Below are 18,419 nucleotides of genomic sequence, written 5' to 3'. Positions count from 1 at the left end.
CAGCAAGTGGTCAAATATCTGCAGGGGTATGGGAAGTCTCAAACACAACAACATAGAGACACTTTCAACAAAGTATGTACAAATTGGCTTGCAAAGTAGAATGCTTCAGGCTACAATGTTAGGATAAGAATAACAGTACTCTACATCAGTAATTGACAGTTTAAATAAGGATCGTATTTGTATATTCAAATCTTCAGTGCAAAGTACACAAAATGCACCTCTTACATTATCGCATGGCAACTAACATCAAACCTAGACGAATTTTTATTCACTGGGTGAAGATAGTTGTGCCCTTCAGAAATTTATTTTGCTAGTTTGTCTTACTGACCCTGTCACTGGACCTGATTACACCATCTGCTCAGTTTTCTGTCCTTGGTAAAGTAGTGATAACATTTATTTGAATAGTTCCTCATGCAGTCAAAGTCTCATCTAAAAGATAAACCCCAAACACAACAGCATAGAGGTCCATTCACTGAGGTTTGTAAACAATGGCTTGCAAATTAGGCTGCAGGTATTGTTTAGGATTAGTCTACCAGCATATCGTATCAGTCACTGACAGCTGAAACAGGGATTGCATTTGTATATTCAAATCTTCTTCCACTGCACCCACACAACTAACAGCAACAAATAAATGAAGACAACAACCAAGACCAGTGTTTCTAAAAGGTCTCATTTGCAAAAGAGGCAACTTGCAGCCTGCAGGAACAGATGTTAGAGGCCTAGCATTTGGTTAAAGATAGACAAACATGAGTTTAGTTAATTCAACAAATGAGGCCTTTAATCTCATAAATGTTCACAAAAAGGTGGAAACTCTTACATAATTCTTACAGGTAGCAAAACAGGTTCAACAACAACATCTAACACAACAGATGAACCCTTTTAGGTAGAGTCTGCGCAAAATATTAAATGAAGGGATGCCAATAATTGTGGCACACACAGATTTGAGAAAAATATTATATAAGATTGAAATATAAGATTTCAATTTTTCTTTCTGGGCACTCTGAACCTCCTACTTCCCATCTCAAAGTGTTTACATAAAAAGTTCTTGAAAAGCTTTGAACTGTGCATATAAAAAGCTCTGAGAATGTTAGTGTAAGAGTTGTTAGTGCTTTATTTATTTTAAAAGTCAACGTAGGCAGTGTTGCAGTCAAGACCATTAGAGGCAAAACCGAGATCTGAGGCCGAGTCAAGACTCAGAAAAGACTGGCCCAAATGAATGTTTAAATTTGTTTCTTTAGTTATGATCTATGTGACATAATGCATTGCAAACACCTTATATTTAACCCCCTAAACCTCCAGCATATTACATACTAAGACTTATTATTCAGTAATACAGGGATTTCAATGCAAATTGGTTGAGTTATTCTTAGGTTAAAGAAGTGTGCAATAAAACTTTGGGACCACTGGTGGGCCAGTAGCTATTTAGGTGGTAAACAGATGAAATAACAGCGAATAAACTGGGCTACTTAAAGGTAGGGTCAAAATTAACACATTTATTTAGCAATATGTTTTGTTAATATTTTAGTTTAAGTTAACACATCATTAAAAGTAGGGAGTATTTAATACATACTTACATAAATATGAAGATTTTAAACACTTCAGCATCACTGCTGGACTGAGAATAGTCCACCAACAAAAAACCATCCAGCATCCTGTGGGCAGCAAACTGTGACCACTGATGAAGGACTAGAGAATCACTAACACAGTGCAGCAACAGATGATCTACTGTCTCTGACTTTACGTCTTCAAGGTGGACCAACATAGTGGAAGTGTCTAATGGAGTGGACGTTGAGTGGAAGCACACCAGTAGCATTGCTATATCTGATCCACTCATACCAGCGCAACACACACTAACACACCACCACCACGTCAGTGTCACTACAGTGCTGAGAATGATCCGCCACCCAAATAATACCTGTATTGTATTAATAGTCTGTCAGTCTACTTAGCCTGGATTCAAGTCAGCAAGAGCCATGAAGCCAAACGAAAATCTAAACTGTTAGCAGTCATGTAACAATCCAACATATGTCTTTAGCTGGTTATTGTTGACAGGAAGGGGGTTTGATAGACATGCAAAACAGCGAACCACAGATTATTGTTTTTGCATGTCATGCTGGTGAAGCCTATTGCAGCCAGTCAAAACAGTGTTAAGATATTCCTGTGTTAAGCAGTTGCTCCTCATTTCCAGTGGAGTTTTCAGTCCATCATTGGAAATATTTTCCATGGTCACATGCTTTTAATGTTGGGTGTAAACTGAGTGGAAAACACTCTTTGCTTCTCATAATTTATGTTATAATGTTTGATGTTAGGGTGGCTTCCTAGCAAACACACTTACACTCACATTTAACAACGTTTAGCATGTTATATATATATATATATATATATATATATAACATAACATATTGGCCCATTCTTCCTTACTGGCATCTCTCGTGATGGTTACAATAACAATAATAACAACGCTGTTATATTCCTGAACATAATCTGGCACAAAAACTCATAACAGCGTATGACATCTACCATTACACGTTTATGGCATTGTTATGCCAGTGTTATGTAGCAGGGTTAAAGTGTTACCGTATGTCCCAGATTATATGAGATCACTCTTACTGCAACTCATTTAAAACTGGGGATGACTCAGGATATCATTGAACATTTCCAGCTACAGCTTACAGTACCTACTTCCCTGGATCAAGACAGAATGTTTGTCTTAAAGACTCTTAAAACTGATGGACTGTTCTTACCAGTGAGAACCATCCAGTTATTTACACCACAGAAGAAGTCTTGTTTACAGATTGGATGTACATGGACATCTTCTGGGTTGAGATTTGGACTGTTCATCATACTGACCCCTTTTGTAAACACACACTTGGCATATATAAACATTTTTTGGTTGATAATTATGCAAAGTCAATAAAACCTGACCAGTCATTTATCAGGAATACTGTGGAGCAGTCTAGAACAGCAAGAGAACATTCAAACAGAAAAGACAAGCAGATACAAAAAGGTCATCAGACTATCCACAAAAATACACCAGCTGAACGAAATAAGGAAGGGAACTTGCTCATATACTCTGCAATGGCAATGCTACTACAACTGATCTTTATGCTCTCCTATTTGACTTCAATCACAGGTAAAAAAAATAATCTCTGACATTTACCAATACAGAGGATAAATGCATGATGTATAATTTTTGAGCAGTGTAAGTGGGTGTTCAAAGTGTACATGTGCTTGGTGACACTGAAAAGGCTTTAGCCTAACATTTCATATAGTCACATAAATTATATATCTTTTACTTTTATACCCTGTAAATATTGGAAATGCTGTTTGTTTAAATGATGCCATGCATTAACATACATGTCCATGCATAGTAAATTAGTTATTAATGTGATGTGCATTAATTAAGCATGTCATCACCATATAAGAGAAAAAAACAAAAAACAAAAAAAACTTTTCTTATCTTTGTTCTGTTTTTACAGTGTCTAGTGATGTGTTCAGATTGATTGGCAGTTCTGTTCAACTGGACATACAGCATCCTGTACTGGAGTTTGATGAATTATCCTGGGTTTTTAACAGAACTCAAAATGTTCTAAAATATTATGTTGAAGTGAAAAAAACTAAAGTGGACTGTATGAAGCAAAAGCAGCTGGTGACAAGGTCACAGTTGTTGCTGAGTACAGACTCTCTGTGTTAGGTAAGTAGAGGCGATGTAATGCACAGACTAATTGAAGGCCTCTGATTGGCCTTTTTTTAAAAGGAGATGTATATATCTCCCCTACTCATTGATAACAGGCCTACCCAATCATCATTAAGCTGACATTTTAAAAAAAGTGAAATTTGCTTTGTTTTCTGTGAGTGCCATCACTGTATTATAGCCCACCAAATTATTACACTCTTCGCCAAGTTCTGCCTTCTTTTCTCAGCCTTCCAATCACTGCACAGAAACTGTTACTATCTGCCATTGCCATAGGCTCAGTTCATTATCAGCACGGCTGTCAATGTTGCCAACTTAGCTACTTTGTTGCTAGATTTAATGACTTTTCAGACTCCTTAGCCTAAAGACAAAAGTAGTGACTTTATGGATAAACCTTAGCTGCCATACCTGGTTGGTATAGTGTAGTGGGTAACACTTCTGCCTTCTACAGTGTAGCTTGGGGTTCAGTCCCTGCCTGGATAAGCACCCTACTCTATACCAATATGAGTCCTTGGGCAAGACTCCTAACACTCCTAACTTCACCAACCTGTATAAAATGATTAAATTGTAAGTTGTCCTGGACCTTCTGTAGAAAAGAGTGGGCAGTACTGCCCAATGAGTGAGAGGCACACTGTTTTCTGCATCTGCTCCGTTCAATGAGTGGCAGAGAGGCAGAGCAGTGTGTTCAGTCCACATGGCAGCTGACATGAGCTGTGCATGTGCAAAAGGTGTTGCCAAGGACCAGTCACTACAACAAGAAAGATATTCTGTCACTTCTAACTTTCTCTCTGAGTGATGATTTTACATGTAAATGCTTTATTGGGAATTTGGCTGTATGAATATACAGCATATGTGAACACAGACAAGAAGAGAACCAATCAGATGTAAAAGGCAGATATCATCTGACACTAGGCAGAAAACAGATACAACATGAAGACGTCACAAATATTCTAATTAGCACATGAGTTGTTATTTCAGTAAAAGCCGTGTCACAAAAAATATTGTGCTTGAATGCAAGAGAGCATGACAATATACAATATGTTTAAAATATGTCACAATTTTCTCCTTGGCAGACAAAATACTTTAATGTTACATTGTTTACCTCCAATCTGCAACCATGTTCCTCACATTGAATTGAGTGGTTCATTCCCATTTAACACTGGAAATGTTTCTAAATGATGCCATACTAATGTTACGCCAACCAGTGTTAAAGGATGATGGTTATCACAAAATACCAAAACAACTTACCTTCATATTTTGTTCTTTCTCTACAGTGCCCACACGTGTGTTCGCACAAGTTGGCAGTTCTGTTCAATTAGACATACAGCATCCTGTACTGGAGTTTGATGACTTGGTCTGGATTTTTAACAGGACTTTAACAGGAGGATGTATACGTAATCAAATGTTTATGGTGTTATTAGCGTTACTGTACATTATCACTCCTCTAAATAAATAACCTTGTTATTTAATACTCACTCACACACATTCACAAACTAAATTTGGCATTGTTTTACTAATTTAGTGTTTTATTGTTTTAGTTGTTCCTCAACGTGTTCAATTCAGCAAATGAACAGTAATTGAGTATTAAAACGTGCAGAAGTGTGTTCTCTGTAGAGAATGTGTAACTTTTACAAAATATCATTTGACGAGGGGCATATAACTGTAAATATGACACCAGTTGAAACGTTTTTTTTTTATCGATTTAATTTTAAACATATCTTTCTTCATACTTGTAAATACATACTTTTTGTTCATATTTAAAAAAAAAGACATTATATGTGTATAGTGGATATATACACTTCAATTATATTAAATAACTCTATGCCCTCACTCAATATACTAACATACAATACAGAGGCCTTATGGATTAGTCTTTTAGATGCCACACCAGATCATGATAAAGCCATCACAGTATAACAAAACATTTCTTATATTTTCTAATCTTATCTAATTTAATCTCTCTACAGTGTCCAGTGATGTGTTCAGATTGGTTGGTGATTCTGTTCAACTGGCCATACAGGATCCTGGACCAGAGTTTGATGGATTAGTCTGGGTGTTTAACAGAACTAATAATGTTCTAAAATATTATCCAGAATTACAGTATCCTGGTAATGAAGGCAGAGTAGAGTTCAATGAGGAAACCTACAGTCTGACACTGAAGAACTTACAGAAGACTGATAGTGGACTGTATGAAGTAAGAGCATCTGGTGATGAGGTCAGAGTTGTTGCTGAGTACAGACTCTCTGTGTTGGGTAAGTCTTATAGAAAATCAGTCAGTGAGAGGAAACATGCAGTCCTGACACAACACTGCTGTTATTAAGATGCTGTAATTTTCTCTATTCTTTATTTAATCTTGTGCATACATGAAGTGTGCTGAGACAAAGTCAGTACATTTATTATATAATGGAGATTATACAACATAATAATAATAATCTGTGTATCTGCATACGTTTTTTGCCTCCTTTTAGTCAGGACCCCTACAGTACCACCACAGAGCAGGTATTCTTTGGGTGGTGGATCATTTTCATCACTGCACTGACGTGGTGGTGGTGTGTTAGTGTGTGTTGTGCTGGTACGAGTGGATCAGACACAGCAATGCTGCTGGATAGGGGCTTAAACATCATTAAGCAAGATAAAGTAATTTAAGATGTGAGAGCTTTTCTCTTTGATTTCTTTAAATGTTGAAGTCCTGTGGGTAAACAAGTCCTAAATACATGTTTTTAGTGTATTTATTGATACTGAAATCTTATTTGAAATTCATTGAATTGCATTGTGGTTTCAGTATAACTCAATATGTAACACTTAAGTACAGTATATTCGTAATATATTTCAAGTGTAATAACAGTCGTGTCTACAGGTTACATACTCAAAAACATAAATTACTTAAATTCTTTGAAAAAAGTACTCAAAAACACAACTAAATGCATTAAATATGTATGTAATTTAAATACATTTAACATTTGTCGTATGTTGTTCCAAAATGGCACATTAAAGTGTGTTTAAAGTGCAAACATTAAAAGTATGTTGTTTTCTTTTTAAAACACTTCACTTAAACACATTTTTCTTTCACAAGGGTTAATGTGTTCACAGTGACCAGATCACGTTCTGATTTCACTTGATTGCATGATAAGGGGTAAACACTCCCGGCACGCACTGGGATCAGATTACGATCCGATCTCTCAAACCACAGTAAGAGGTGGTCAGAGACAGATCTGGACCACATTTAACACTTGTGCAAATGAAATGATGCTTTTGTAATCTGTATACAAATTACATGAGTGGAAATCTATTAAGTGCTGACCAGCAGGTGAGAAGCTAAACAATGAAATGAAAGATGGAGGATACACGAGGCTGGAGTTCCCCAAACCAAGCCCCTCTTGCACTCTGGGCTGATGAAAGCATCCGAGCCAAGCTTGTATATGTTGGTGTGCTTTTTATGCAGAAAAATTTGCAGGTTGTGTCATCTGGTCACACTGGGGACATGTTTTAGTTAAAAATTGAAATGGAAAAAAGTTTATCCACAACACAAAACACATGCTATTGCCAGGGGTAAACAGGCTTTGTGTGTTGCAAGTTAGGTTGGAGCAAAAATCTGGACTGTCTGGGGTCCCTGAGGATCAGTTTGAGAACCACTGACAGAGAATGGACTAAAGACTGAACACTTAAGATATGGTCAGCGAAGTTAATACAATGATTGGTGTTCTTCTGCTTTTTTCCAGATGTAGTGGCACCCTCTGCTGGTTGTCCTGTGTGATTACTGAAGACTGTGCTTTATTCCATCATTCTGATTCTCCTCATGTTAACAACAGTCATCATCCACATCAGAAAGAGATCAAATCATCTTAAAAAACATATATGGCCCTTTATTATTGAACGCAATTCTGTGAAAAAACATCAAAATAAAAAGATGGCAAGCCCGAAATATAATGGCTCTTCCTGCTGGGTTTAGGTCAGAGTCCAGATTTAAGCCTTTTAGAGGATATTTGGTCTCACATTAAATACACACACACACTCTATCTATGCCGTTTATTCTCCCAGTGGTGCTGGAGCCCATCCCAGCATCCATTGGGCAGAAAGCAGAAAACACCCTGGACAGGCCGCCAGTCCATCATGGGCACATAAAGAGACAATATGTGAAATGGTAATGACATCCTAACAGGATACAAATGTGAGGATAAATAAAATTGTAAATAATCTTTATTGTTGAGGTGCTTGAATGCTTGTGTGCCGATGTTTGCAATCGATTTGTTGACAGAAACCTGAATTTGCATGACAGAAATGTTTTAATCAGAGCATTCTATTTATCTGTCCTACATGGATTATTCATACTAATAAAGTCATTTCATTTCAATCTTTCACTTTTGTTTACACTTTTTTGTTCTGTTTTGTTAGGAGGCATAAATCTGTGCACCAGTGTCATTACGCATGTTTAGTGGCAACAGATTTCAACAATAATGGCTGGGCTTTTTCAAGCAGTGATTGTGAAGCCACATTCATGTGTTTTCTTGAGAAGTGTATTCTTGTTCTTGCTGTACTGTCAGCTTCAATCAGCTGTAGTGACAGCCACAAACTGTACATTGTCCCAGAATGTCTCAGAGACATTTACTGGGACATAAAACGATAATTTCACAATTAAGCACATGTATTCCTTGACTTAGCTAAAAGAATAACTGGAATTTCAGCCAAAATCTCAAAATACAGTGATTGTGTGAAAAATAAGGTGGATAACATTGTAAGGACTGACTGTACCAGAGTATTGTATCTTGGGCAAATCATGTTACCTTTTATTGCCTAATGTCATGAACAACCTGCATCCACAGCACTGGATCTACAAAGCTAATGTTGTTAAAAGTAGTGTAAATCAATAACATCCCAAATATTTTCCATAACTGCACTACATGGCCAAAAGTATGTGGACACCCAAACATCACATCCATATATGCTTGTTAAGCAGCTTGTTGGCATGATTATGGAGTTGGCCCCCTTTTCCGTTATAACAGCCTCCACTGTTCTGGGAAGACTTTGCACTAGATTGTGGAACGTTGCCAAGGGAATTTGCTTGCATTCAGTCACAGAAGCATTCGTGAGGTTGGTGAACATGAAGGCCTGGTTTGCAGTTTGTGTTCCAGTTCATTTCAAAAGTGTTAGCTGGGATTGAGGTCAGGGCTCAGACTGGTCAAGTTCCTCCAAGGCCAGTCAAGTTCCTCCACACCAAATTCTGCATTTCTTGGAACTTCCTTTGTCATGCTGAAACAGGAAAGGAACTTCTCCAAACTGAACAGAAGCCAGACTAACCACAGAGAAAACCAGCTGAACTGTCAGATATGTTAAAGTGTAGTGTAAAAGACTTTATAACCACGTCATTGCAAGACCCTTAAAAATAGATTGGCTTGTCTGGTTGTGCAGTTTTTATTCAGGATTTAATATTAATAGAAGTGTACAATATTTTGTATTTGTCCGCATTAAAATGAGCACATAAGAAAAGTCAAAACTTCCTCCTTCATTGTGAAATGAACATAAGTACATTTCAAAACCTCTCTAAGTCAGTAAGGGGTCTTTTTTAAAACTTCCTCCTTCACTGTAAAAGGAGAATTTTTCTTACACTCTGCAATGGCGATGACACTGCAGCTGATCTTCGTTCTCTCCACTCTGTTCTCAATCACAGGTAAACAATTCTCTGAACTTCATCACTATAGAGGTTAAAATGTTTAATAATGTATTAGTTTTAAATTGCTCTGTATAATACAGAGCTTAAGTGATTACTACAACTGTGCATATTCTACTGTCCCGAATATAATTAGTGTTAAAAAAACATTTTAATGTGTACATGTTTTAAGATCTCTTCAGATCTTTAGACATCTGTTAATGCCACAGCTGAACTGACTAAGTAAACCAAAAGCAGGTTTATTCTTTTACACACTCAACACACATTATCCACACAAAGACAGTTGATCTCAATGTATACATTCAATATATATATCTTAGAGGCTAAAAGTAAATGCCTATTAAACCTTCAATTCAGCTGTAAGACAGACCTTACAAAATTATGTCACATGAACCTGAGAGAGGGAGGTTTATAGGTTTATATCTTTTTTTTCTCTGTAAGATTGTTTGAACAGCAACATTGAACAAACTAGGCTACATATTATTTATTGTCATGTATATATAATATGATGGTTTTGTTTACTGAATTTAGTCCTGCTCTGTTTCTCACTCAGCCTGCTGAGTTTATATCTGCACAAACAGCTCCAGCTTAAACAGAGATTTACTGTTTACCAGTTTAAAACTTTAAACTAGAATTATGTTTAGTGCTACTTTAAACAGTAAACATGTGTTTATTTGACCAGGATTGCCCAAACTGTTGCTTACAGCTGTAAATACAATGCAAGTTGAATTTTTTCCCCTATCAATTTATTTTTTTTAAACAAATCTTTGTTCATGAATGCATATTTTTTGCTCATATTTATAAATACAGTCAAAATGTTAATCAAATGACAAACTGTAAAACAATAAATAGCAAACAAAAGTGTCTGAATTCTTGTTTGTCCTCACTGTATATATTAATATACAATATAGAGTTTTTATAAATCAGCCATTAAAATGCCACACATTACTAAATCATACTGAAACAATCACAACATAACAAAAGATATTTTCTTATTTTTTTCTCTCTTTACAGAGTCCAGTGATGTATTTAGGCTTATTGGCAGTTCTGTTGAACTGGACATACAGCATCCTGTACCGAAGTCTGATGAATTAATCTGGGTTTTTAACAGAGCTAAAAATGTTCTAAAATATTATCCTGAAGTGAAAAAAACTAGACTGTTTTCTGGTTATGAAGGCAGAGTGGAGTTCAATGAGGAAACCTACAGTCTGACACTGAAGAACTTACAGAAGACTGATAGTGGACTGTATGAAGCAAAAGCATCTGGTGATGAGGTCAGAGTTGTTACTGAGTACATACTCTCTGTGTTGGGTAAGTCTTATAGAAAATCAGTCAGTGAGAGGAAACATGCAGTCCTGACACAACACTGCTGTTATTAAGATGCTGTAATTGTATCTATTCTTTATTTAATCATGTGTAATATTGAGCCTCTCTGAAGGCTAAAATCACAAGTGCTGCTCAGAAAGAACACCACCCACGTCGAGTACAACATCAGACTAACAAAAAACAGTGAACACAACCTCTGTCTCTCACTGAAAACGAATCTTAACACATTTCTGATACACAGATAGCATGTGGTAACAGATATTTCAACTTTTTACATTTATTTTCATCCCTCTCATTTTATTTAGCTATTTCTTCATCATCTGATCTTTCCTCGTCCTCACTCTCACATATTTCACCTTATTAACAATCATTTTATCATCTGTTAAACTCTCTCTCTTCCTGTTTTTTTTGGAGTTTAAACCTCAAATAGCAAAAGTGAGTGAAACCACAGTGATCTCTTTTGGTTTTGCTTTTTTCTGTTCAGTTCTGCTGATTTGTGATTAATTGTTTCTCACTGGTGCACACGAGTGTTGTCTTGCAATGACAGCGTTCCTTACAGAGCCATTGGACCTCAAATTGACACTTATTCTGGCATCTGTATCTCTAGTTATATTAACAGTGTCTATTTGTTTGTTAAGAATATTTTATTTATTTTATTACTATTACCTTTTTATTTTTGGACATATCTTTGAGGTTCAATCAAGAAAAATATAGACAGCGTGGGTCCCAGGGTTTTAACTGAATGTGTGGTCCTGGACCTCCCATTAAAATAAAGGGACCCCATAAGAGAGACAAAATTGAACCTGTGGAGGGGGGTTCAGTGTTATTTCCTTGATAAAACTGTGAATTTTCTGATAAAAAAAAATGAATGCTCTCACATGCAGTGACCATCTTCTACACTTTTATTGATTTTACAATTAGACTCCTCCCCCTGGACAAACTGTAAACTCACCCAGCCTGAATTCATAATGTAGTCATATGATCTAGAGCACAGAGCCACGTCAACCTTGTTTAAAACTGCTGAGAAACAGAGAAAAAGGCAGGGTTGGGACAACTGCTGAAAAATGAGTAGTTAGCTACTTTGAAGCTACTTTCCCAAAATGTGTAGCAAGCTACAATTTAGCTACTTTTCCAGAAAAAGTAGTGGCTACTTTTTAGCTACTTTTTAAAAGTAGTGCACTACTTTTAGCTACTTTCAAAGCGTGACTGTCAGAATGTTTGTGAATCTCCACCTGACACACCAAACAAGCCCAACTGACAGTGTGAACAAGACCCTGCATTTAATTCTGTGCCAGAAAGAAACATACAATTGAAAAGATGCAAATATACAAAAAGATCACCAAAACCAAAAAGTTTAAGTGTAAACAACTATCAAGCTTACTCAACCAAAAGCGTGATATCCAACAAAAATGTGAAGTTCCAGGTTTTTCCTAACAAAAATCAACAAAAATAAACATATACAAACTAAACAACTTTGTGCAGAGCATTGCCAACTGTTGAAATAAAACTAATCCAATTTAAACATTTCAGCAAGATATTTACAGACATGACATTCAGAGTCCTTTATTAAACTTCAAAACCCTCATCAGTCACCCTGGCTCTGTTAGAGGTGAGAATCCGGTCTGCACAGCTGAATAATCTCTCCACTGCTGCAGAGCGGTTGTGGCTCCACAGCAGAACTAGATATATCGCTAAAGCTACACAAACATTTGTAAGCGCTACAGCTATTAGCTACAAAAATTGTAGTTAGCTACTACAATTAAGTAGTGTGATACTTAGCTACTCCCCCATCCCTGGAAAAGGTGGGTCAGTGAACCTGAAAAATAATCTCTCTCTCACTTCCCTCCCACTTCATCAACTGAAATGCTCAGCTCACTCAGAGACTCTCTGATTCTGTGTTTCATACAGAAACAGTCACAGTACAGAAGGGAATTCATGATTCTTTGCTTTCATGATTCTTTGATTCAAGTCTTTGCTCAAAGAGGTCAGTACATTCTTAAAATAGATGTGTTTTAAACCACATGTAGGCTATTATTTTTAAATACATCTGTGTGACACATTTTGTACGACTTTTAACACAACTAGTGTACAATCTTATTTAACACCCAAAAAAATATATGGGTCTGTATGGAAGTCCACTCTTCAGTTCCTACTTTCATGTCTTACAGAACTTACAAATTAGTTTCTTATTAATAATAGTAGTCAGACCGAATATAGGAGTAACAGTAGTTTTGCATGGTGGTTGTTGATTCATCTTAATTAAATAAAAGGCCTGCGGTTTAATGATTAAGACATTCAGTGTATTGATATACAGATATGAAATTAAAAACCCTGGCCAAGTAATACTTGCACATTACAGAGGCAAAACTCACAAAAATATGCATTAATAGGCCTATATGACACCTCATGCTCAGATTTTTCGCCAGTGGACTCTCAAAAAATTTCTGCCTTAATTTCAACCCTGGAGATTGCTAAATTATGTAAATGTACACAAATCAAATTAATTTCAATTGAAATGGGCCATTTTTAAATTCTATTTGAAGTATTAGCATTGAAGTGTTAACCAGTCAAAGTCAATCAAGTCACATGAAAATATATATATTTTTTTGCTTTTTTGAGTCGTATTTCCATCTGCTATCATGCATACCCAACTAAATTAAGCCTGTAGTACTTAAAATAGGATATATCCCAAATTACTCAACAGTTAGGGGAACTTTTTTGATGATTCCTTGTATTCAAAAGATTTTATTGGTTCATGACTCCATCTATTTGCATACTTCCCCTTGTTTTACCATCTCGATGTTCTATTTTGCAATAACACATGACCTTGAGAGTGTTCTATTGTTTTTATACAATTAACAGTTAAATAAATAAAGTAATAAATAAATAAACTGGGCTGTGGATGTAGCATTTAATATGTTTTAATGTTCACAGTTCCCTCTGCTAAATTATAGTTCCTTAACAAGCAGCTCGTTGCTTCGTCAGAGTAACGAACTCCGCCCACTCGCTGCACAGCCGGCAGTTCATTCTTTAGCTCCACACAGACCGACTGACAGTTTGGGAATTTAGTGTAGTCTCATCTTCAGAGTCCAAATCGGCTGTCGGTCAAATGTGATCTTAAAAGTATTAATTTTCTGCTTGTGGTAAAGTAAGAAGTAAAAACGTTCAAATGGCTTGAGCGTCTCCTACAGCTGTCAAAGTCGTTGCTTAGCAAGGGCGTCTCAATGGAGTGATACAGCGTTTGTGAAAAACCAGTGATGTAATGGTGAAATAACAGCACAGTTAGAATGCTTCTCAACCAATCAGCTTGCGTGGCTGGAACTAACTGTTGTATAATGCCTTTATACAACACACTGCATGTAATTCTCCAACATCAAAAAGCATAAAGCTAAAGCTTTATGTCAAACTGTTGTAATCTTTTTGTGTAAAAGCTTATTGTTAAGGCAGCTGTAAGGAGAATTTGTGAAAGTGAAAAATGTAAACAACTATAATTAAAGACATAATTAATTTTGAAAAATCTATGGAATTCCTTTTAAAAGCATTGCTAGATCAATATAAAGCTTATTTATTAAAGCATTTGATTTTAGCTACAATGTTCTCAAGGTAGTTTTGATCCTCAACCCACCAGCTCAAGTGTAAAACACTAAAAACGATAGTTGTTATTATTTTTTCTCTATTCATTTGTCTCTGAGGTCTGGATCTCAGCTACTCTGAAAGATACTGACCAGTTCTGAAAGACTTTTAATGATGTCTGTGATCTGTGATGAGTGATTTATCATTGACTAACCGTCAGCATTACAGTGATGTGTCTGTATATCTTCTACCTCAGATCCAGTGGAGGCTCCAGTCCTGACTCACCAGCTAAGCAGAGACACCTGCAACATCACTCTCACCTGTAGAGGTCATGACCTCTCTGTCAGCTCCAGCTGTTACAAAGAAACCTGTGAGGAGAAGGAAGTGACATCACCTGGAGGCGACGCCCTTTCCCTGTCTGTCAGTGGCAGCACTATCGTCTGTAACCATAGCAACCCAGTCAGCTGGAAGAAGGATGTTTTGGAGATGAGAGAACTTAAACAACTCTGTGCTGCTGAAGGTGAAGGTGTGAACACAGATACACACAGACACAAACACTGCCTCACAAATCACCCAAATAATTCACACCTGTTTTGTTTTTTTTTCATCAACCTATTCTAAGCAATAGACAATGTATCTTTCATGGGTGCCTAGTGGGGGGAGATTAAAAAGTGAGTTGCATATTTGATTATAACACAGCAAATCATAGTTTTGCTTCTAGGATTATGAATTTTACAACCACTTTTATGTTTTCAGAAAGAAAACTTTGCATTAAAATGTGGTTAGTAACATTATTATTTATTCCAGTGACAGTTACTGACATCTCCTGTCCCTGACACACTTTGTTGAAGTGCATACAAGCGTCGCACTGGACAAACAGCAAGGGGATGATAGAGTCCAAACCCCAACGAACCAGGGAACTAGGTCTGTTGTCTGGACAAATGAAGTTTATTCGTTGTGCGCACAGGTTCCAGACAGCCAGCCAGCCCGTAAGACAATGGACTGTCACAGTTTTATAGCTGGACTGATGCCAAGAATAGACCCAGCTTATACATGACAAGTGACAGGTGTGACAGACATGACCATATAACGAGAAAGACAACAATAGGCAGCCTAAAATACAACTTCTGCACATACACACACACACACACACACACACACACACACACCGTACATTTCAGGGGGCTGCACACTTTATTAAATAAAGCAACCCAATCATCTCCCAATGTAGAGCTAATATACACTTAATTAAAAAAAAAAAACAGTAAATGTATTAATTGAAACAGTCAGAGATCTTAAAGAAAGAAGAGACGTTCCAATAACAGATACAGTAACAGTGTTGAGTAACTGCTGTGTATTTATTTAAGCTGTCTGTCAGCTGGAAACTGCAAATAAATAGACATTGTGCACTAAATTTGCAGAAACATGCAGTGTTTGTGTGTTTCTCCTATGGAGGGGTTGTTAACTCATTTTCAATTAGAAAAACATCAAAAAAGTTCTCCTGCTGTGAGGAAACACTCACCTGCCTGCCCCACTCACCCTCCTGATGATAGTAATACCTGCACAAACTCAAACTGGGGCTATTTAATCATAGACGTTGTTTCACTCGAGTTCTACAAATATTACTATATCTAATAATTATAGTTAATAATGATTAACATATTGTCACAATGACGGTAATTAGTAATGGTCATTCACTCTCATTTTCACTGTGATACACTTCTAACAGTAGCCACCTGTTTTCACAGATCTATTTCTCATTTGTTACTCTGATAAGCCTCCTACAGCAGTCGTTGGTTATCATTGATTAAAAGCTTCTGTTTTATGACAGACTGATTTTCTTGAGACAAGTTAGTTTGTTAGTTCCTTTATATTTGGTCATCACATTTAATATAAACTTGGGTTTTTGTTGTGCGTGTTTCAGGTTCAGTGTCTCCCTCTGCTGGTGTATCTGTGTGTTTGCTGAAGACTGTGCTGTATTCCATCATGCTGATCCTCATGCTGTCTGCTGTCATCACTGTCCATGTCAGAGAAAGACTGACCAAATCATCTTAAAGACATGGATGGTGTTACACAGTTTATTATAGCTGTTACAGTTACATAATACTCTATTCTGTAATCTCTGATTATAATCCACTCTACTGTATAGCTGTACCTAACAGGCTCACAAAACATAGATTTTTTTTTATTTATTTTTTTTTAGCATCACTGTTGTAGCTTCTCAGATATCAGCTGACAGAATGTACTAGAAAATGTATTAAAATCCATTTGTAACTACTGTTTATGCATATGTTTACAAACATGGCTAAAGATGAACCTGCTCTTCATGTGAAGTCTGTTTGATCAGTGATGCTCCAAAGATAGTGTTTTTAGTGGGTGGTAAAAAGGGCTTTTAACTGGGTTTAAGTGTATGAGCAACATAATATTGAGATTCCCAAAGAAGTGCTAGCTTATTACTGTAGTGGTGGAATCAGGCCACTCAATACTTTCATGCTTTATTATTATTTTTTTTAAAGAATACATTAAAAATGTAAAAGATTTGTACTTGAACTGCATGACCTGTAATAAAAAAAGTAACAGAACTGTCTATGTACGGACACCATGGGTGAAATTATTTTGGAATACAGTTTACGTTATATATGAAAGGCCTATGATGTTTTTGTCTAGTTAACCCATTTAAAATAAACTAAACATAGTGCATAATGCATAATTCCTTTTGTAGAAGTCAAAGTGCAGAACAGACACAGATGCTAATAAAGAGAAACTCGACTAACCGCAGAGGAAATCAAACAGGAATTGACAGGCAATAAAAATATTTTTTATGTCAGATGTGTTATTAAAACATAATATGAAGACACAGTGATGCTTTACAGTTGAGTTAGTTAACTGAATGATCCTTGAAGGTGATTAATTCTATAGAACCACACTGTTTAAAACTGATTCTACCAGCCCGTATGTGCTCAGTGTTGAGCATGAAAAACAAATACATGAATGAGGGATGAATGAATTGAGGGCCCCTTGTTGTGTTTCGTTCCTAATAAAGTAAGCTGTATTAAACTGTTTTTTAGTGTAGAATATTCTGTCACTTTCTCCTTATGATGTCCATATAAACATCAGCACATTAGTAAACCTCTCTGAGTAAGTGAGGAGGTCTTTCAGAACTTCCTCTTTCACTGTTAATGAGGAAGTTTATATGATCTCTGTAATGGCGATGTTGCTACAGTTGATCTTTGTTCTCTCCACTCTGATCTCAATCACAGGTAAATATGTCTCTGTACTTCATCACTGTAGAGGTTAAAATGTATGATAATGTATCATTTTTGAGTTGGTTTGTCAACTAAAGAGTGTAAATGATTGTTGGTTTAGTCCTCCACACTGTTAACACACAATCTACACAAGAAGAGCTGATCTGACTAAACTGAATAAAAGCCTATGGTTATTTTTGACTGACTAAACCTACAATCCAACTCAAAGGCACATTTCTTTTGAACTTATAAGAATGTTTGCACAGCAAAATGTACTAAACTAGGCTACAAACTATTTAATATCATTTATGTGTTATTTGATGGTTTTGGTTACTGAGTTTAGTCCTCCTGCTCTGTTGTTTACTCAGCCTGCTGAGGTTATATCTGCACAAACAGCTCCAGCTAAACACACATTTACTGTTTACCAGTTGAAGCCTTTAAACTAGCACTACATGTAGCCATATATATGATGTAATTAGCATTACTGCACATTTTTTGGATTTAACATTAAAAAACCCCATAAAATATAGAATGTGCAATAATTTTTGTATTTGATGTTTTGGTTTTCTATGTTCAACACATTCAGCAAATAAACAGTAGTTTTACTTAAAAATGTGCAGAAGTGTGGTCTCTGTAGCAGATGGGTTCATTTGTTTTCACTCAGAAGATCAACACAACATGTAATTTGACCAGGGGTGACCAAACATTTGCATATGCGTGTATATAAGACACCAGTTTTTATTTTTCTTATTTTCCTACTAATTTTATTTTTCTTAAACATGTCTTTTTTCCTTATGAACACATATTGTTGCTCATATTGATACGTACAAGTCAAAAGACATTGTGTAAAATTAAACTGAATGTATACACTTGAATTAGATGGAAAACAGAAAAGTGTCTGAATATTTAGTTCTCA

General features: G+C 36.2%; 1 protein-coding gene, 1 long non-coding RNA gene and 1 pseudogene across 3 annotated transcripts; all 3 read left to right on the top strand.

Moving 5' to 3' along the window:
* The first annotated feature begins 2,920 nt into the window (after nucleotides 1–2,920).
* LOC118797542 overlaps nucleotides 2,921–18,419 on the top strand; it is a 30,972-nt pseudogene continuing 15,473 nt past the window's right edge.
* LOC118797543 lies at nucleotides 5,794–8,050 on the top strand. The gene is made up of 2 exons (XR_005005944.1): nucleotides 5,794–6,343; nucleotides 7,414–8,050. It is a non-coding gene; the product is annotated as an uncharacterized LOC118797543 (long non-coding RNA).
* On the top strand, nucleotides 8,829–16,845 carry LOC118797540 (SLAM family member 9-like). Of its 2 annotated transcripts, none has more exons than XM_036556904.1 (4): nucleotides 8,829–9,359; nucleotides 10,374–10,670; nucleotides 14,515–14,778; nucleotides 16,183–16,845. In XM_036556904.1, exons 1-4 carry the CDS (start codon nucleotides 9,305–9,307, stop codon nucleotides 16,311–16,313), a joined length of 747 nt encoding a protein of 248 aa, XP_036412797.1. In that variant the 5' UTR covers nucleotides 8,829–9,304; the 3' UTR covers nucleotides 16,314–16,845. The 2 variants fall into 2 exon arrangements, with proteins under 2 accessions (XP_036412797.1, XP_036412796.1); XM_036556903.1 differs by having other exon boundaries at nucleotides 14,515–14,784.

This window comes from Colossoma macropomum, unplaced genomic scaffold, assembly GCF_904425465.1.
Source record: "Colossoma macropomum unplaced genomic scaffold, Colossoma_macropomum, whole genome shotgun sequence".
Lineage (NCBI taxonomy): Eukaryota > Metazoa > Chordata > Actinopteri > Characiformes > Serrasalmidae > Colossoma > Colossoma macropomum.
The sequence above is the reverse complement of the archived record's forward strand: the minus strand, read 5'-3'. Positions and strand labels throughout refer to the sequence as shown.

What these genes read in the sequence shown, in the direction of transcription:
- LOC118797540 (XM_036556903.1), top strand. Translation starts at nt 9,305, where the DNA reads ATGGCGATGACACTGCAGCTGATCTTCGTTCTCTCCACTCTGTTCTCA. An exon ending in CACTCTGTTCTCAATCACAG is followed by an intron (nt 9,360 to 10,373) that starts GTAAACAATTCT and finishes CTCTCTTTACAG; the next exon opens with AGTCCAGTGATGTATTTAGG. An exon ending in GTACATACTCTCTGTGTTGG is followed by an intron (nt 10,671 to 14,514) that starts GTAAGTCTTATA and finishes CTTCTACCTCAG; the next exon opens with ATCCAGTGGAGGCTCCAGTC.